We start from the raw sequence: 21438 nt of genomic DNA, 5'->3' as shown, positions 1-21438 counted from the left end.
AGGTTTGCCAAACTTTTTTGCTTACTCGGTGTACAATTAATCAGTTGCACTCACTAATCAGCCTTATTCTATTAATTTTTCGGAATAGATACGATGTATACCTCTTGTTTGGTCTTTATATCACAAAATTCGGTATGTTGCCAAATGGCAACAGTATGCATGTAAGGGTTAAAAAGATCGCTTTTTCGAACGAATGTGATTTGCATTCTCAATAATGGAAAATAAATTAAACAGGAGTCGGATTCGATCAAACCACAATCGCAAAGCAGTTTATTAACGCAGTACTCGCAAGTTTGTCATATAAGAGCTGTGACATCTACCCATGCAACACGCAACAATCAAATTATCCAACACTCTTCCACTGCTACAGCACAGTCGCAACAATCGGCCCCTGACAGGTTCGATGATTCGCTCTCGCGTGTTTCGTTCGTGAGAGAGCATGCGATCTGTCAAAATCGAACCGCGCGGGGCATCTCACAGAACCGGACCATATACGCTCTGCGGAGAGAGCGACGCAAAAGAAAGCATTGGCAGGTTGGACGTCCTTGTAGCAAGTCAAAGTTAGTACATACCGCTGTGTGTTTTTGTGTGTGTCTGCAAGTTCAGCCGTCGATTAAAGATTGTGTACCGTGCAAAACAGCACTTTATTAATCTTATCACCTTTCCGTGCAGCCGGACAATGGATAAATTCTTACGGTTCTTCATTAAATTTCACGGCTATTGCATTGCCGTAGCGAGCAGTGCTCTGACGATTTTGTTTACCTCCATTTTCACCAGTCACCTGCACCACGACAGTTGGGAAGAGTGTAAGTATGTGCGTCGCTCTGTGACTCATGGGGGAGAGCACTGGGAGATGTTTTGTTTATATTCAGGGGGTGTTAAGCCCACTTTTACCCGATTCCCGTTGCCACCCTTCCAATCATTTGAACCCGTTTACATTTACATTTATTTCAAAGGTAGGGTGAAAATTGGAGAGCAGACTTTGAATTTTCGTTCGCTGTAATACGAATATAAGAATATTTTGTGTTTAATTGTTACACTATTTTGTCGTTTCATTGGCAATTCAAATGTTTCTCGTTTATTTTAGTATACGATCTACGTTACACTGGCATACCTGCGCTTATTTTTGGCCTCGCATGGATGATGGCAAACTCGCTACTAATTGTCGGCATTTTTAAGGTAAATAACAAAATTTCTTCCTATCATTAATCGAACTAATCTTTGAATTCCAATTTTTAGGAAAAGAAAACGTATTTGTACCCTTTCTCGGTACTATTTATACTTGACTTGTTCCTGGTGATTCTTCGGGACCTTTATTTGATCATCAATCAGTACGCCTGGTACAAATCGGTGTTTTTCAACTTTAGTCTACCCTTTCTATTGTGTGAGTACATCAGCACGTGTCGCTATTTTCTAGTTGGAATTAATACAAACGAATCTCTATCGACAGTTATCATCCCATACGTAATTCTAAGCATACTAGCACTGATAAAACTGTTTGACGTTGATCCTATTATCAGGACGGATGATAATTTTGTTCGGTTTGACCGGAACGCATCCGCGGAGGACAGTTTCAACCGAGTTACCATCGTGGATTGAGCACAGTTTGTTGATTTTGTAAGTGCCATATACTTTTGAGCACAAAAGCCGTAAGTGTGTTCCGAATGAAATTTTACTGGATGACTATTTCATCATTACTTATGTACTGTATGTTTACCAAATAAAACCAAATGTGTATATGTGTTTATACTAAAAAAAAATATTTTTTGGGGAGAATTCAATTCGTAGATGACGTCCCGCAAGGCAGGTGCGAGATTAGGAGTCAATGCACCGTCGATCGAGTATTGGATGCTATAACGCGTTCCTAATCTAGTGCGAATATTAATTTATGTATTTACGCAACGCCCATTGTAGTTCGACATGCTTGCATACGCCACTCAAGAAACCTTAAATCAACATCGTAACAGCCGTGCGCGGAACGGTCCGAAGATGTGCGCAACATTCGATCATACCGTGTTGTAGCTCAGCTCAGCCTCAGCACCTCAGGTGTCCAAATTGCGGTGCCATTGAGAGTATGAGTCAATTTCAGAGCAACCAGCGAGCAGTGAAGGTGTGTTGCGGTGATCACTAGTGATTCAGTGGAACATTTCTTCGCCTGATATTTGATCAATATTCGAATACTTGTGCTTTTGTTGTTTGCGTCTTTTGATCGAACAGTTAAAAATCCTTGGTAATCTTCGTGACGTGTGATTTAGCTGAAGATTTGACAAGGGTCCGACGAATCGAATCGAATTGATGGAAAAGCGGATGTGAAATCGTCAGATTTGTGTCACCAACACAAAAGTAGACAAACCAGCGCGGCGGACGACCCACCGATCGGTGCTCGGGGAAAAAAAGAGAAAAGACCTGGCGGCCGTCAGAAAGTAGACGGAAAGCGAAAAACCGTTTCGTGAAAGTAATCACCGTCCAACGACCAACCAACAGCGGCAGCAGCAGTCAGTGGTATAGCGAGAAAAGAGACGCAGAAGTTCATCGCTCGTCGTGCACTGGCTGTTCGCCGCACAGCTGAGAGTCTCGCGATGGATCGATTCTTACGGTTCTTCATCAAGTTTCATGGTTATGCTATCGCGATGGTCAGCATCTTGTTTGCCCTAGTGAGCGTGCTCTTCACTAGACTGAATTACCATTACCCGTTAGAGGAGTGTAAGTTACTCGTAGTTAGCAGTGCAGTCGTTAATCCGATTTGGTGGTTCCGCGCAAAATGCTTCTCGGTTGCCATTTATGACGGTGTTTCTCTCGTCTGTTTTTTTTATTGGTTCGCTAGGGTACAATTTTCGCTTCTCCGGCATACCGATGCTGATACTGGGAGCAGCCTGGCTGATGGCAAGTGTGGTGCTCATAATTGGAGTATTTAAGGTGAATGGACTGTTTTCGGTTGAATGTACATAACATAACTAACTGCGAAACGTTTGCCCATCTGCCGTCCGTTTGCAGGAGTGCAGCCGGTTGATCTACCCGTACGGGGTCGTCTTTGTCATGGAGCTGACTACGCTGATACTCCGGGACGTTTACCTGTTGGTTGCCGGCAAGGACTGGGGTGAGATGGTGTTCATCAACATCAGTGTCGTGTTGCTGCTGTGTGAGTATATTGTAGCAAGTAATAAATTTTTGGAAACCCTCTCGGGCTAATTACTGGATGATGCATGTATAATGGCAACGGTACATTAGGGAGCACTTGGCGATGTAATTGTTCGCTGAATGAAACGAAGCACTTCAATCATTTGGTTCTTGGTCATTACATTGCACACGTAATCTTTTTCGCGCATTTGATCAATGCTTTAAGAGTAACGAGTACGTATTGCTTGGATTACAGAGGTTTTGAACTTAATGTTGCTCGCTTTTTTCTATTGTGTATGTTTAAGACACCGCACGGAAAAATCGTTCCCACATTCGTGAGCAAAGTGCCATGATTTCTGATTAATTTTTACGTAACTAAAACAGGACTTTTGATTTTTCTAATGAAGATCGTTCGTTTCTTGTGAACTTCTTTAACGCTTTCCCCTATGGCATTACCGAATCGTATTTCTGTCCGTGAACTAGTTCACAACTTTATGAACATTGCTCATAAACCAAACGTTGATTAGTAATATTATCCATTAATATAGCAACAATGTTTGCGGTCCGACTTTTCGATATGAACTGATTCTGAACTGAACTTTTTTATATATTGATCGTGATTCGGTTTTCGTAGGTTGGTATTAGATCACAAAACACTCACTGTTTTGATATTTTCTCATGAACTACTTAACGTAACTCGGAATAGTGGGAATGGATCCCTTCGCGCCTCGTGAATAAATAAATAAATAAATTTCACGAAACTCAGACTCTTATTCACTATATGGACACAAATGAGTGCGAACGAAAAAAAACTAAACCGTTTTTTCGCTTGCACTAATGCAAAGTGAATATGCGCGTAATTCACTGAAATGTCTCGATGTGGATTTTAGAAAAGATTCGCAATATCAATAGCGTTACGCCGCCGCCGCCGGTCGAAAATTACGCTCACGCTGCCGCCGATCAAAAATACATCGGCGCACATATCTAACGGCGGGTAACTGTCCATTATTTAACTTTTCTCCGTTTTTTATGCATAATTGAATTCCTAAAAAAGCAGACTACCACGAACACTATACAAACCAGAATCGTTTCGGAACAATGACCATACTTCTGCCAATTACTATTGCTTTTCCCTTATCCCCCCCTTTTAGTTGCCGGACAAAAATTTGGTCTAGCCACAGTACGGAGTGATGCTCCGTGCATTTGTCGATAAATTCTCACGGAAACTGAGGATCTGGCAGGAAATGTGCAGCTGCTGACTTAAAATTAAGCTCTCATTACTAAAAAATCGATGGACTTGAAGCTAGATATGTGCACCGCCGCCGATACAAGTTTGCTGCCATCAGAACAGTTCATACTAACAAGACACCATGCTTTGGGGTTCAGTCGACATTTGCAACCATTTGACATAGTTGACAACAAAGGGATGGTTGAATTCTTGCGAGCTGGTTAACAAGTTTAATTTAGTACAAGAAAAAGAGTATTGTATAATGTTAAAATTAAATTTTCTAGTTGAAGTTTTTGGAGAAACGGCTGATCGTCAAGATCAACGATTTGGCGTCAAGCCTTGATCAATGTGTACGATACCGTAATTAGAAATTTCACATAGTTGTCTACGCTGTAACTGATGCATGAAAAATGATAAATAAGCATTGCATAATTTAGTTATTTATGGAAGTTTGAAGCGTAGCGTAAAGTCTCAAGATATATATAGAGCACGTGAACTTGAAATTGGTTCTGGACATAAAAAGTACGAAGCAAAACACATTTTAGATTGTTAACTCGAATGCAGCAACCACTACTATCTTCTGAAAGATTGTATCGTAATCAGTTATTTCGGTTTTTCTACAAACATCGGATTTTAATACAGCTTTCAACCGATAAAATTTTTGAAACATTATTTACTTTCTCAAAAAAGGCATTTGACGTCGACATTTGTCTTACATCCTTTTAATCGTCATCTGCCCAGTAAGATAAATTCAAAGACATGGCTCAATCACAATTTACTTGATTTAAAAACAAAATGCAAAACGATATTTTCAGTTTTATAGTGATTTATAGTGAAGTGATTGGAAATGGATAATTGTTCTTACAGGCAATATATTTTATAAGTAACAATCGGCCATATTCATTCGCAGGGGCGGTGCTTACAACGTAATAATATGTTCGCTCGCGGGTTGGACACTACTGACCAAGCATGGCACATATCATAACTCCTTGTACAAAGCCCATTCTTTCGTAATTTATAGTTTTTGTATATTTTACGGATTATGATACAAAATTGCACATATTTCCGATCAGAAGGTTGAACAATCTATACTCAGCAAACCAGCAATCGTTTAACATAATTTACAAATAATGGCAAACTAAATCAATTATAAATAGTACAAGCAAAAATTACATTCTGTTGTAAAAACTTTACATAAAATGCAAATATATGATCGAAACACAATGTTTGTTTAAAGTTAACTTAAAACAAAATTGTAAATCCGGCATATTCATAACAGTTTGGAATCATTGTTCAATTTGCAATGGGATTAAACTGCAAAAATGTTCGTACATCCAAAACTCGGCCATAATACCTTAATGGTAATAAGAAAAAATGCTCTAATAGCAAGACGTTTAATACTAAAACGGTTCCAACAAAAATTCCCCAAACGGCAATACCAACCCATTCAAATTGCCTCTGTGTCGCACTCATGTCCCATTAAATCTTATACAATAAATATTAACGCGTCGGATTGTCTGGAAGTGTGCAGCACTTTGCTTGTCATTGTATTGCACATCAAGCGAAACGAACAGAGTGTGGATAAAGACGAGTTTCGATTTTCCCGCATTTGAAGATCGGCTCACACTCGGCTAGCTCTAAAGCACAGTCAGAAAAAACCGACTCGCAATAATGGTGGGGTATTTCGGTCGGTGTTAAATTGAAATTTCTTTTCCACCACGGACGTCAACAGCAAGGTAGCGACTGCACAAAACATGAATAGTCCTACGTGACGAATGAAAAAAAAAATTATAGCCACGTAAATAAAAATAATAAAATGAACAGTCCTTCCCATCATGCACGGGAAGCAAAGAACCTACGGTTTGGATCAACATATCCTAACCGAGGGTCCGGATCCAGACACTTGACTGGTTCTAAGCACCATGTCTGGGCCTGGTTCAGGTCTGGACCTGGTAAGGGGAAAAGGGGATGGGCTAGAACCCGGGACTGGTCCGTATCCGGGCACTGGTCCAGATCCGGGAATTACTACATAGCGGCTAATTTGGGCATACGAAGATCTCAGGATGGAAACTGAAAGTAACTTGGTAGCAGGTATTTTACCAGTAATTTCAACTATGAAACATCCAGTAGTCTTATAGGGAAATTATGGAAAATACTTCTTGCTACCACATACTATCTGAATGCAACTCTCTAAGATTTATAAATCATTGAGGACATTAAGCTTTATAAACCTTCATGTGTGATTGCAAAGTTGATCATATACAAACTCAAAATGAAAACGTAGATGATTGTATAATGCTTCTGATTAGATCAAAATTCGACGTGAATCGCATAGTTCTACTGTACCGACACTTTTGTTCACATAGAAGGAATCTGTGTATTTTATACAATCAATTTATATCGCTTAATAGTAGCAGGGCCGGCGGAATGCGTGGGTAGTATGGGTAGTACTACCCACTCGAAAATTACCGAGGGGGATTTACCCACTCGTAAGTTTGGAACAAACCAAAACCTGAGAATAACCACACAAAAATCTTGCAGTGGAAATCCTTGATGTAAAACAATTGCATATTTTTATTCAGATACACATTTCTTTGCTTTACAATTTAAATTTCTTGAGAATATGGGATAATAATTAAGATTTGTTTGCAATTTGGAATTATTTTTCATATTTATACTTATGGGAATACATTTTGACACATCTATATCTTAAAACAAGGTACTCAGATCGATAGACAAACAATATTAATAGCATTTTATTCTGACTATGGGATGCAGTTGGAAATAGTTTTAAGGACAATATATACAATTTGTAATTTTTTAGCATGAACAATCATTTGATTAAAAATTGAAACAAGGAGAAACAATCACTAGATAATCAGTAGATTTTTTATAAGAAAGGTAAAAGATTGTTGATTCCACCATCAGTAGCAAAGACCGTATCAGAGAAAGCGAGCAGAGGGCGGACACAAATGACAGGGGAAAAAAGAAAAAAAAACTCGTAGCTTTGTGGTAAACGGAAGATTACTATCAGGACATTATGAACCGGGTCACCGACTGGCCTCCTTGAATCCGCTGGGAGCTCTTGGGACCACATTTGCAGGTAGTTGTTAGCAAGTCAACCAAAAGAGAAGATATAAATAAATTTGAAGTATAGCCTGCACATCTCGGACTAGAACCAGACCGAACGTGTTCGTTTACCGGAGATCTGGCGCTACACACCTAGAAAAAATCGCATAAATTTACGTCTCCTGACCATGACATATAAGAGCATCAAAAATGACAGTTTTACGTTTGACTTTAATTTTACATGTTGTTGAATTTTGCGAGTCCCGTAATTTTACTCCACATATGGCGTTTGTTTAAAATGTTGAAGAGTGAAATTTTATTATATTTCGTCATTTCGTCAATTACGATTTGTTAGATTGTGGCAAGTTTGGAATTACCTCAACGGTAAAATTCAGATTCTTTGGTGTGTAGAACACTAGGAGAACGACCCGACAACATGTTTAATGTCGCGATAGCCGTCACCGCAAGCGTAGAAAACGCTCTCCTGGAGCCCTATACGCCGGAGATGCGCATTCAACTTATAATGATTGGATATGACTCGAGATGCCACCCGAAGAAACTCAAGACTTCCATCCTTCCTTTTTAACCAAGGTTGGTTGATGCCTTTGGGATTCCTAAACATCCTAATTATCCCACAAAATTTGCCTATTTTCGAGCGTCCCCTGACAAGCAATACTAAAAAATTCGTCAAAGCTATGCGATCTTTCACAAATGTTACATTCTAATGCCTAGGTGGGTGTCCGCCTTCTTATTACTATTCTAATCTAAGTGCCACTTTTCTCGTTACCCGTAAAAAACAATGCGAAAGAACTCAAACTAATATTTGTATCAGGCAATCAGGAACGATTTTGATGTAAAGAATTTAGGAACGATTTTAACATAAAGAATATAGGAACGCCCACATTTTCTCCAGGAAAATTAGGAGTGCTTTCCATGCTCCATCGATCCAAGCGCCTATTTGGAACTGTAACGATGTAGACATGGTCGTAGGTAAATATAAAACCATAAGTTTGGTGGGGAAAATGCTTAGCGCGAGTATCTTTTCTGTCAGATAAATTTGTGTGTTTGAAGAACAATTGTTACGTTTATGTACATTATTATAATTTTATCGCGAAACGTCTATCATTTGAATGTGAATCTACGTGGAATGCCGTTGTCGCCGATAAAGGATTCTCAGTTCCGTGTATTCCGATCAAAGGTCGAATCGAGTACACAACATAGGGCCCAGCTGTCAGACGAAATATTGTTTCTCTCGTTAATCCGTTGATGAACCGGTGCCAATAACTGCGTTTTTCAGTTTAATTTACGTTTCTAAAGTGGCGTATATTCGAAAAAAAATGGGCGATTCGGTGATCAAAAAGTCCTCACAGGACCTTTTCGCATACAATTGTGAGCACTCTGCTCACAACGGAGTAGAAAACCGTCCACGGTTGTTCGCGCCGGGTATTCGTTTCGTCTGACCTTTAATCGCAGTGAGTGTTGAGAAATACGCCAGTCAAATCGTTGTACACTTCCACCGGAGGTATTTCTTATTTTTATTCGATTATTTCCGATATACTGGACGCATTGCTCTTTTGGTCAAGCGCGTTAGATTTAACGTTGTAATCTACCTCATGCCTTATTTATACAATGAGCCCATTGTTTGCAACGACGGCAGTTCATGCCCCGCGATACAAAAAGGTGAGCAAATGGACGAGCCCCGTTCAAAAGAACAAATTTTGGAAGAACAAAGCTCGAAAGGAGGCTAATGGAAAATAAGTTTTCTTATACTCCTCGATTTTTACTGAGCTCAATTGCTTGCATACCAGAATACTCACTGACTACAGAGCAGGGATCTGGAAGAAGCAATTAAGGTCCTTCTCAGAGACTACACCATCAATCTCTGCTTCCCAGGCGGGTACATAGACAAAATACTAGTGTTGTTTAGTTAGATCACGCGATATATCGATGATGTTAAATGGCTTGTCTTTGATCCAGGGGCCGGTTGTATTTGATATAATTTGCATCGAAAATGAGGCATTATTTTTGCCAGCGGAGAAATATTCAAATCGACCTCCACTAAGCCTGAAAGGATGTCGGCCGTCGGAGATAGTTTCCCATTAGTCAACGAAATTTAAAAGAATGAAGTAATTGATATTTAGCTGTGGAACATTTGTAGTATCTGTATTCAACAAACACATTTTCGCTTACCCGTTGGACATACAGCCCTGTTAACAAATGGTGTTTCCAAATAGCCACCAGATATTATCAAGGAATTTTCATTTTTACTTACACACGCCATAGTTGAACTTTCGTCACTACGGGGAGAAATTACTCCGAATCATACTACCCACTCGGAAAAAAACTGTTCCGCCGGCCCTGAAGAGTAGTACAGTTAATTAAATTGCAACTTATTCATGTAAATCAAATTGTTGGCTGGGTTGTATTTTCGATCGGTACTTTGTATTCAAAAACTATCAGTGCTTCGTATTAAAAAATGAGTAACAATGCCAGTAGAAAAGTTTGAATAGGAACCTCTGTATTGAAACGTTAGGTGTATAGTATTTCAATCGAAATGGATAAACACCACCGAAATATGCTAATGTCCATCGGAAACGCTGGATATGTTAAGAAAATGGATGAACAAGACACGTTGATCTAAGTGGATAGTAACGAATCCAAGCATTTTGCAAATAGTATTGCATGTTTAGATTGTCTTTTTTTGTGACCCTTGGGTCCTTTTTTAAATAATCCCTAACCCTATGTGCTGGGTTGGGAATCGAACCCAGATGAGTGGCGTACAAGACAATGTATTTACTAACTACACTATCGCCGCACAGATTACGCAGTGATATATTTTTTTTTATAATGAAGCTACGGAAATTTTACATCTATCTTATACATATAATCAAGGCTTTTGCCTGTCATGTTTCAAGTTTACGCATATTTCATAACATAACTTTGCAAAATCGTTAAAATCAGATTCTATCATCATTGTCCCTAAACCCCATTTTTTATACAGAGAGCTTTTTTCTATCATGAACGGTTTTCGCTTTATTGACGTTTTCATACGTCTGCCACATTACGCAATTATCGTAGTGAATTTTGAGGTTACCTGACAAAATCGAAAAGTCTGTTCCGTTGGCCCCCAAATTTGGAAAACTAAGAACAGTTTAAAATATCGTTTTGCTGAATAAACATTTTGTACTTGTTTTTGTTTTTGTATTCTCAATGATCTGTCACGTTACAACCAAGATCTGCGACGTTGTGCATTTCTATTAACCCATTCATGCCCATGTTGATTGTGGACAACAACGTTTTTAAGCAGCTATAACTTTTGATTGAGGCAAGATTTGCTCACAAAAACAAGTGAGGCTAATAAATGTGACCATTGGCTTTCATTTGAATATGAACAGTTACAAGGATCAGCTCTAGAACTGAAGTTATTGCAGTTAGTCTGATTGAACTCCGATGGAGCAGTGCTGCCAGGGACAGTTTACGTTGACGACGGAAAATGAATTTTTCATATAACTTTGTTAAGTTACAATATTAGTGAAAACTGATAAAAAAATATCAATTTAGATAGTTTTTGGCTACGTTTTCCACGCAGTTGGACTATTGTAAATATTATAGGAGAATTGTAGTGAGCATTGGAAGGTAAAAATTGAGCAGCATGGAAGGACCTACCTTTATGAAAAAAGGTTTTTCGAGTTTCTTGACTTCACCGTTCTCAAGAAAAAGTAGTTTTGAAACCCTACATGCACTAGAAAAAAAGTTGGGAATGAAAGGGTTAAAGGAAGGATACCAATGCAGTCGCACACAAAACATCCTCGATCTGGGAACTGAGTATTTACAGGAAATTTCATGTTTGTTTTCAGAAACATTGTTCATGATGAAGAAACGTAAAAAACTTATGAAATGGTTGTAATTTCACGAAATTATACTTTATGTCGAAAGAAAATCTAAAATAACTTGAAAACGGCTGCATTTTGAAGGACAATTTTTCATGAGTATTTTAAATTGAAATAATATTTCTAAGTCTATAAGTATAGTAAAATGGGGTCAAGTAGGTCAGTTTTCTTTGGTGAGCTCGTGTGATGGTATTTTTGCACTGATTTTGACAAACAAGCACTCGTTGGAAAAGTTATATCTGGTTTATCTGGCAGCGTTTTGGCAATATTGATATCATGCATGGCGATAGGTCACTATATTCGAGGTTAAATAAAACAATGTACACACCCAGAAAATATTTCATTTAAAGAATATAATTACTGTGGGTTATTTAAAAATTAATAACTCAAATAATAAAAGCAACCCATTGCCATCATTCGTGGCATGAGGAAGTGGCAAATTATGTGAAAAATCGTAAAAATTCCGAAAGAAATATTGAAAAAAGAAGAAGTTTCTTCAGCAGTGATGTCCCGGCACACCACGCGAGCCGCTCTGTTCCTGTTCTGTGTGCTAACCGGGCTCGCGAGCTGTGCTGTGTTGAAACGAGCTCGTGTGTCTGTTCTTATAAGAAGAGCGAGCCGCATAAGCCGAGAACGTGTGCTCGTCGCCTCACAAGCTCGTGTGCTTTACCGAAAACACGAGCTCGAAGTAAGAAGAACACGCTCGTGTTCGTCTTTTTGCTTCATCAAGAGCCGTGTGCTACGTAGAACAGGCTCGTGTGTCGGCTCTGAGCTGCGAGCCGGCGGGCAATGGGGGATGTTTTATTTTCGTTTCGTTTTTAGCATCTCATTGATTGCTGCGCACCTCAACCTAGCCGGAATATTGGAAATAAATTTATTCATCAATTGATTGTTGGTGTAATAGAAAAGACAATTTGGATTGATGATATGTTTTCAGCCACTATTGATCTGGAATGATGAGTTGATCAATGTTTTATTGATAAGTGTGTGAAGTGGCTGGCATATCAGTATTTCTGATTTTGTTCCATTTTACCGTCAAAGTATTTGTCATTGAATTCAACATTAGTAAATATTTCCAATGAATCGCTTTCAAATTACAAATGATCGGTGTTAGGTCAGACCGGGCTAAGTGACAATTTATTGATTACGAGAAAAACGAGTTTAAAGTTTGAATCGCAGCACCCTTTACATTATAATTAGAAATTGATTTTCGCCATAATTCTTTCTTATTGTTACATATTTCAAATCTGGCAAAAGTCGAATGTAGCTACAGACATTCTTTATCAAGTGCTATCATTATCGCATTTTTGATGTTTTGCGACTGATTTTGATGTTTTTCAGACCGGACTGACTTAACACCGACGAAATATGAAATCAAATCTAGCGTGCCGTTCATATCATATGGACTCAAATAGAAGTAGTATTAATCGCAATAGCCACTATTCCGCTTGAAAAAAAAGATTATCATAATACCACTTAATTCAGCAAACTAATCAATTCAATCATTATTTGTACAACGAAGTTTTTGTAGTCGGATGATGTAAATGTGATCTTTAGTAACAAACAATATTATATGACTGGTGGCATCTAAACAGGCTAGTGCAACAGTAGATACTAGCTAGTAGTAGGTAGTAGCTGATATTCAAATTAGCAAGCAACGCTTATCCTATTCTATATACACGGTTAAATGCTTTGGATGCAAAAATCTTAGTGCATGTCTAATATTTTGCAAATTCTACTAAAAAACGAAGTACCTGCAAATTTAGAGTTCATGTTTGTCCGTGTTGGAGAATTGTCGTCGGTTAATGCTCAGTGTTGGCAATAGCATATCTTTATTTTCGTCCAAAAATCTGTAATCTTTATTTACCTTTCGAATGATCTGAATAGATATCTGGATCAAACCATTGCAATTATATTTGATTTATAATTTTTTTTCCTTGTATATCTTTTATATCACCTTTGTTGTTTTGGTTATAGCAGTGTAAACCTTGGAATCCTTCCATATTTTCATGTTAGAAGGTAATCGAATTACCCATTTACATTATTTCCAGCTTCGAAGTGACTCATTCGTTACAATACATAAATTATCAACTATTACGAGCTTTTGCGAGGAATTAGAGTTACTAAAGATAATGAATAAGCAATTATTACTTATTTGCCAACCAATTAACGAACGCCATTAGCTTATGAAAGAATCAATAATTAATTCAATCCAAGTATTAGAACACTCAAGTTATTTATTCTTATAATTATAGTTTATTATTCATAACAAATTAAAATATTTCTTTTTAAGTGCAACATCATTATTCATTTTCATAATTGAGCTCAACTAAGTCAAATAAATTCTCATTTAACTTGACAAACAAAACCATTTCCAAATTATTTTCCAACAAATTAAGCCGGCGATCATTGAGAATCATACCCAGTACACTGAATGCACGTTCCACTGAGACTTGTGTGGCAGGAACAGATAGAGCCACTTGCGATAATGCAAACAGTTCAGGTTCTTTTGCTCGTCGTTCGTACCAGTAATCAAGAACGTTTTCGTCTGTCGGTAGACGGTTCGATAGCTGCAGTTTTATTATTTTTTGCTCAATTGGTTCTGCTTTACCAGTTACACACGCATGTTTTGCTTGAAGCATTGCTTCTAATTTTGATGTTCCTGGAGATGATGTTTCTGACAGATTAGGCACAGAATGATGTATTTTGAGTTGTTGAGATAGTTGCAGAAGATGCTGTATTGCAATTTTCTTGTTTGCTTCAGTCATGAAATCTGATAGCGCAAAATTGATCCTTGGATCCATGTAAATCGCAGCTAAGAAGGCAGGATTTTCAATAAGGGATTTTTGCCTTTTCTCAATGGCGCGAATGAGAGTTGCTGATATATTAGATTTGATTTCACTCAATTCCAACGTAGTTGAAACCAGAATTATGAATAAGTCCCCCATTGTCAAGCTGGCGGACTGCAATTTTAAAGTTGCAATTTAAATGCTATGAAAAGACTTTGAAAAATCATGAATAAATGCCCAGATATTTTCGGTTATCACCACCTCACGACTATTTTTTATGATTTGCTTGATGAAATCTTCATTTTCAGCAAAAAAGTTGACCATTGTGAAGTCGGAATTCCATCTGGTTTCGACATCTAGCGTTGGAATTTTGCGATTTGCCAGCGCGAACTCAGCTCTAAACGATTTGCGCCGAAGATTTTTAGCCACGTCTCTAACAAATGCAAGTTTTTTCGATAATTTCAAAGTTTTTATCGTGTCATAAATCGCAAGTTGAACAGTATGCGCAGCACAACGAATACCGGTTAAAAATCCTTCCATAACCAAAGCAGTTGCCTATTCATCCTCATCATCTACATTGACTTGCTGGATTTCACTAATTTCTTCGTACCTGAAATCTGTACAAGACTCCTCTGGGTACGGCTCTAGTACTAAAGTTTCGTCATCTTCCGGCTCTACGTGTTGATTGCTTTGAAGGAGCTCTGCTGCTTTGATGAAGTTGGCACCGTTGTCTGTGGTTATCGCGTATACCTACGTTCGCCACAAATGAATTGAAATATTGTGTGAATTATATCTCATCAAGATCATTTGAATTAAATAAATAAAATAGTTTACTTACTTGATCAATTTCCACATCAAATCGGGCCAATATAGAAAGAACCTCTTTTCTAATATTTTCTGCTGTTTGCGCCACTTTTATGTCCACAAGACCCAGGGTGCGAATGGTAACTACCTTTCCATTAAGATACTGCGCGTTGATTCCCAGAATACTCCTGCCCTTTCGTGTTGCCGAATCCATTTTCAAACAAAATAATTTGTTTTTCAGTTCCGTAGCAATTGTTTTCTGGAACACCGTAGACGTGTATTCCACTTTGGAAGCTATGTTTTTCCTTGTAATACAAGTTTTTCCAAGACCACCTTCAATTCGTTTCAAAATATCTGTTAAGCCCGGCTTCTTTGAATAGTGGCTATTGCGATTAATACTACTTCTATTTGAGTCCATATGATATGAACGGCACGCTAGATTTGATTTCATATTTCGTCGGTGTTAAGTCAGACCGGACCAAGTCGCAAAACATCAAAAATGCGATAATGATAGCACTTGATAAAGAATGTCTGTAGCTACATTCGACTTTTGCCAGATTTGAAATATGTAACAATAAGAAAGAATTATGGCGAAAATCAATTTCTAATTATAATGTAAAGGGTGCTGCGATTCAAACTTTAAACTCGTTTTTCTCGTAATCAATAAATTGTCACTTAGCCCGGTCTGACCTAACACCGATCATTTGTAATTTGAAAGCGATTCATTGGAAATATTTACTAATGTTGAATTCAATGACAAATACTTTGACGGTAAAATGGAACAAAATCAGAAATACTGATATGCCAGCCACTTCACACACTTATCAATAAAACATTGATCAATTCATCATTCCAGATCAATAGTGGCTGAAAACATATCATCAATCCAAATTGTCTTTTCTATTACACCAACAATCAATTGATGAATAAATTTATTTCCAATATTCCGGCTAGGTTGAGGTGCGCAGCAATCAATGAGATGCTAAAAACGAAACGAAAATAAAACATCCCCCATTGCCCGCCGGCTCGCAGCTCAGAGCCGACACACGAGCCTGTTCTACGTAGCACACGGCTCTTGATGAAGCAAAAAGACGAACACGAGCGTGTTCTTCTTACTTCGAGCTCGTGTTTTCGGTAAAGCACACGAGCTTGTGAGGCGACGAGCACACGTTCTCGGCTTATGCGGCTCGCTCTTCTTATAAGAACAGACACACGAGCTCGTTTCAACACAGCACAGCTCGCGAGCCAGGTAAGAACAGGCACGCGAGCAGAACGTGTTCTGGGACATCACTGTTCTTCAGCAGCTGAGTTTTGAACCTGCAAATGACTTCTTCGGTGTCTTCGTCGTTGCCGAAGTTATGCATTCCGACTCACGTGGTTGCTTAGCTGTACGACACCGACCACGTTTGCGCTACGGAGCATTTATTTTTAGATTCCTTTTTCTGCTCTTTTCGATCATGTTTTTTATCGATTATCTACTTCAACAACACATTTAATTATTATATTGTTAACTCACTCGAAATATCCGATACGCTTTCATCGATGACGAGCACTTTCCTTTCACATGAGCACGTAATATTACGAACGGAACCTTGAATTGTTTAGAGGTTGATCGAATACTACCGCCATCTTAAACAAATGCAATTGCGTTCTTTAAGTCCTCTCCACTTCGTTTTGGCGTTCTTTGCACGAAATTACGAACAATTTTCTTGTCAAAATAATTCAAATTTACATTATTGTAGTGCCCACAAGCGTATGTTTCATGTTGATGGCCTTATTTTTTCAAAAACAAAAATATAAAAAAACCGACACAATACTCGTATTAAGCTTTAATTTTTACGCAAGAAAAAACTCACTAGACATTTTTTGACATTGATTAAATGTACTGTACTGAGAACGAAAAATAATGCGTTTTCGCAGAATAACACTCGAATACATAAACAACGCCATAATTAATACAGCTGATTTACGGTAACAGCCGAAATGACAGTCGTCAACGATGTTCTCTACTACGTATCTAATTCACGCAACACGAGCGACCTCCAAGGGATTCCATGAGAAACCGACCGACCGCAAAATATGACCATCGTTGATTGGAACGAACCTTCTCAGTTGTGTTCGGTTTGTGAATCTCCATTTTTTTCTGGCAATTGCAATAATTTGATGCAAGAGCAATTTTTCAAAAGGACGTAGACGTTTCTACGTTCATTATTTCCAAAATTTTTTGGACGATTACTCCTTTTATATAGCAAAACTTTCTGAGAACGAGTTACAAGGAATGAATATTTCTATACGGAAAAATACACAATGAAAAAAATGTTGCGCCATTTTTCTCAAAAACAACAACTTATACCAAACATTTAAATTGCAAAGAACCCATTTTTTTAATTTTATACATTTTGTTAACTAGAAAAGAAACATTTAGAATGTGATTATAAGATGGAGAATTTACCGGTATTTTTTTGTTTCTAACAACTTTATACATGTTTATAAATTTCATACTAATTGACCATATTTTTAATACAGAATATAATTCTAAGTATCATTCTAAATCAAAAAGAATTTAACAAAAAACATGCCAGAAGTTCCCAGGTTTAGGTATCCGTACCGAAGACTCAACCTGGACGGACCTTAAGGTTTTGCATCATAGCCTTTATCCATTCTGGAGTGAATCACTGACATATAATCACCTTTTCGGATTCGCTATTTCCGATTGTGTACTAACGTTTTAATTCTCTTCTGGTGGTTGTACAATAGCCGTAAATGATAAAGTCTAATTCTACACTAAGTAACAGCATATATTAATATGCCGGCTCTTCCAAGCTAAAGTGTAACTTTCAAAGCTTTGGTTTAAAAACCGTATTTCAAAAAAACCAACTTTCAAGTAAGAAATTTTTTGAATTGGCCTAAGATGAAACTGGAATTACACAAAAAGTTTTTTGTGTAGCAAGCGATCTGTAGATGTGTCAAAATAATCCAGATGTTTTATTCAGTGTGGAACCGTCTACCGACAAATCTGCATTGATGAATACCTCCAAAAGTGGGTCTTGAGGTCTCATGAAGGTCTGACACTAGCTTTGTACTACTTTTGCTTTCCTAAATAAAGGTAAATATTTGAACACCCCTCACTCTCTCAGAAAATGCAGGGTCATCGGAAGCTAAAACTTCGTAAAATCGCACTCCTGGTCCTTTCAAGATTATCCAGTGCAGTACTCTGCGTTACACTTTCGAGTTTGAACCTCTCTTAAGGTAGTCGGTCATTTCCAGTACAGTAAAGACCCGATTCTATCGGTTGCCCCATTTTATCAGCCCCCGATTTTGTCTACCCTCTGATTTTATCGGCTTTTTGACCCGATTTTGTCAGCTTCACATGAATATTGATAGTTGGTAATTTGATGGGCTCTAGCCGACGAACCAATTTGGATTCTAGTAAATCCTTTCTTGAGCATATTTTTCTTATCGTAGAGATCCAAAATATGCAAAAATAAAAATATATTTAATATTATAAATAGAAATATATTTAATATTTTAAGAGCGTTGGTTTCCTAAAAAGAAAGAAAAATGTATGCCCCGATTTTCTCAATGTCCCCGTTTTATCAGCCTAAAATTCATCAAGGGGCTGATAAAAACGGGTTTTTATTATATTGCCCTTCTCCCATCCATTCTTCTTCTGAGCCGCTGATAGATCAAGAGCCCTTGTAATAAACGTGTCGTTTGCAATATGGCAATTAAACCCAATTATGGAAGCGTGTCTGATAGGGAGAGTGGAGATGCCATCTTGTCATTAACATTTCGCAGAGAATTTCTTCACATTCATTTGAGATATCTTTTATACTCTTTGTACGCTTGCTTTGTACTGCAAACTTTTGAAATGATCATGGAAGTAATTATAAAAAGTAATGCTCCCGATGCCCGGCTGTTCGGAGTTCAAATTGCTCATTTCGATTTATTTATTCATACATATTGCTAAGATCATATTGTCTATAGATGAATAGGGATCTATAATCTTCCACGCGGCATTATACTTTTATGTAACGCCCCGCGGAAGAATAATTATTAAAATGCCTATTCGAACGGCATTCATTCATTTCTACTGAAGGTCGCACTCCTCCTTTGATCTAAAATGAAAAGATAAAGTGCGTCAGTACTTAGCTAAATCACATTATCTACCAAGATATATCCTGATTCATTTTCCTACCTAGTAACATTAATTCTATCCTGTGACACTTGTGGATGATGCAGAGAATTCCTCGGTCATATAAGTCTCAACTAAGGGTTGAACTAACATTCCTTCCCATCCCAAAATTGACTTGCATGGGTGTGGCCATCTACGTTATTGACCATACTATAATCTTAGTCTCTTTAGGTTGCACATTGAGTTTGATGTACTTCTCCCAAGTATCATACAATTGGTTCAATATTCAATTTCAACAGGCTTTGATCAATCGTGGGAAACTCACGGGCGGTCAACTAAGCTAAGCTAAGCACCATGTATTGAAAATAAATATCGTGGAAGTATTGGAACCTTGACAAACTTTATCAGCAAACTAAAATCTATGACATCTACCATGTTTTAGTTGAACCAAATAAGTGACAATGGATCACTACAAAGTTTTGAACAATAGATACAAATACTTTCTACGCAAAATGTACTCAACTCCATATTTTTTCATTTCGAACAAATTGCCACGCAAAGGATTTCTAATGAAAGTGCCATGTTAATCTAGTGTCAAACAATACTACCCCATCAACCTAATCATTTCATCACATTATAGTTTTGAGATCATCAAACAAGACCCCCATTAAATTTGTCGAATTGAATTTATTACCACTAGATTTTCCCCACGTTGGCGGCCATTGCTCCGTTAAAATGCGTTAGTTGTATGGATACTTCCAATTATGAACCACTGAATTAGTTCCCGCCGAGTAATAAAAGCAAACAACCATTTTAACGAACATTGCATCATAAAGCTACATCCAAAAATTGCACCCCCCGGCCTAATCTCACCTCATTTTCCGCCCCATGCACACACACTTCACTAATTCGATAATTGATTTCCCGCGGTGTTTCCCTCCCCCTTACAGTCATCATCCCGTACATCGCGCTGAGCCTGCTCGCCCTGCTCAAGCTGATCGAAGTGGATCCCATCATACCGAAAAGCCGCTCCGATAACTTCGTGCGATTTGACAACACTCAAACCAACACGGAAGCATAGTGTGGCGCCGCCGACGTGGCTGGGCTGGCGGACGAGTACCTACTCTTAATGCGAGTGCGCTGCAGCAATTTTCGACTGTAGGTATGCATGTGCGTTGTTGCAGGAAATAAAATAGCCCACCAAATGTATGCTTCGAATTGAACTTCACCATCAAGCGTTATTACGCGACCGCCAAGATGTACGCTGTACCAGCCCAGCAGCGAGTGAACGAACAGCGGCCGAAAGGTTTAGCTTTTATTTTCTTTCTTGAATTGTTTAATATAGGATAAGTTTTGGTCTCGGTGTAAAATGGATAATTTCTGACATTTCTTCTTCGCTATTTTTTCCCGCGAAAAAAATGGGAGCCTATCTAACCTGCGGACCGGTGGTTACGCTCCTCTAGTTGCAAGAGGAACTGTTACTCATTCCACGAATTTTAACACAACTGGTGCTGTACTTTTAAATCGACACTGCCTGTACTCGACTGATTCTATTAACATGCTAAGTTTTAGTTGCATCTAACTGTACTGCCACTTAACCGTAAGACCCCTTATTATCGACCTCCCAAGGAATACTGGATTTTAATTCAACAGGTGCGTAGTTGTAAGCTAAATATTTATTTCACTCGACAATTTTAAGTTTTATTCATCAGTATTCAGCAATTTTCAACAGACAAAATATTGAAATTATATTATATTTAAGATATATATTCTAATAAATACTGTTTTATTTTATTTCATGCCGAAATCCTACGGTCCATCAACGTTTGTGTTTCATGTAGTTTTATCTGCTAGTAAACAAACCAACAGCCCACAACCAATCAATAGTCCAATCACGACGCCAGCAATCAACAGAACTGGGACTAAATCATGGCCACAATCACTAGGAATTTCTAGTTGATTCAGTGTCCAGCCATCAACACCCGTAACCAGTGCTTCCTGATACACGCAATCGCAATCCGATGTGATGGGTAGCCTTACGAGAGGATCATTCCGAATCCCATACATGTCCCGCAGCTCCTCAAAAGACCAGCCTGGATCGTAGTACAGCAGATGACTTACGATCAAAACTTCCGATTTGATGACGCTACTGTTCACTCCCGCTGAGAGGTCAACATTGTCCTGGGACTTATTCTTCCACAGCATATCGTATAGTAACAATTGACCATAGTCGTAACAGGTTTCTCCGATGCGATCCAGCCTACCAGTCCCAAGAATGACTGCCCAGAGCCTCTGTTCTACGGAGAAGTAAACACGAAGGTAAAAATTGGTCACATTGAGACAGATACCGTGATAAGTAATTTCTCGCAGTTTATTCAATGATTCGTTCCGGAATTGTACAACCAG

General features: G+C 38.2%; 3 protein-coding genes across 4 annotated transcripts in view; 2 read left to right on the top strand and 1 right to left on the bottom strand.

Annotated features, from left to right (window-relative positions):
• LOC131694310 (putative uncharacterized protein DDB_G0271606) overlaps nt 1-21438 on the bottom strand; it is a 356903-nt gene that overhangs the window by 123501 nt on the left and 211964 nt on the right. The gene's annotated exons all lie outside the window — the stretch shown is intronic.
• On the top strand, nt 500-1743 carry LOC131694318 (uncharacterized). The gene is made up of 5 exons (XM_058982960.1): nt 500-560; nt 673-806; nt 1088-1179; nt 1240-1384; nt 1451-1743. The coding sequence occupies exons 2-5, from the start codon at nt 680-682 to the stop codon at nt 1597-1599; spliced, it is 513 nt and encodes a 170-aa protein (XP_058838943.1). The 5' UTR covers nt 500-560; nt 673-679; the 3' UTR covers nt 1600-1743.
• On the top strand, nt 2102-20500 carry LOC131694320 (uncharacterized). Its single transcript, XM_058982963.1, has 4 exons — nt 2102-2703; nt 2825-2916; nt 2995-3139; nt 19983-20500. The coding sequence occupies exons 1-4, from the start codon at nt 2580-2582 to the stop codon at nt 20111-20113; spliced, it is 492 nt and encodes a 163-aa protein (XP_058838946.1). The 5' UTR covers nt 2102-2579; the 3' UTR covers nt 20114-20500.

This window comes from Topomyia yanbarensis, chromosome 3 (genome assembly GCF_030247195.1).
Source record: "Topomyia yanbarensis strain Yona2022 chromosome 3, ASM3024719v1, whole genome shotgun sequence".
NCBI classification, from domain to species: Eukaryota; Metazoa; Arthropoda; class Insecta; order Diptera; family Culicidae; genus Topomyia; species Topomyia yanbarensis.
This window is presented reverse-complemented; position numbering and strand designations above follow the sequence as displayed.

What these genes read in the sequence shown, in the direction of transcription:
- LOC131694318 (XM_058982960.1), top strand. Translation starts at nt 680, where the DNA reads ATGGATAAATTCTTACGGTTCTTCATTAAATTTCACGGCTATTGCATT. An exon ending in CCACGACAGTTGGGAAGAGT is followed by an intron (nt 807 to 1,087) that starts GTAAGTATGTGC and finishes CGTTTATTTTAG; the next exon opens with TATACGATCTACGTTACACT. An exon ending in TAATTGTCGGCATTTTTAAG is followed by an intron (nt 1,180 to 1,239) that starts GTAAATAACAAA and finishes TCCAATTTTTAG; the next exon opens with GAAAAGAAAACGTATTTGTA.
- LOC131694320 (XM_058982963.1), top strand. Translation starts at nt 2,580, where the DNA reads ATGGATCGATTCTTACGGTTCTTCATCAAGTTTCATGGTTATGCTATC. An exon ending in TCATAATTGGAGTATTTAAG is followed by an intron (nt 2,917 to 2,994) that starts GTGAATGGACTG and finishes GTCCGTTTGCAG; the next exon opens with GAGTGCAGCCGGTTGATCTA. An exon ending in CAGTGTCGTGTTGCTGCTGT is followed by an intron (nt 3,140 to 19,982) that starts GTGAGTATATTG and finishes TCCCCCTTACAG; the next exon opens with TCATCATCCCGTACATCGCG.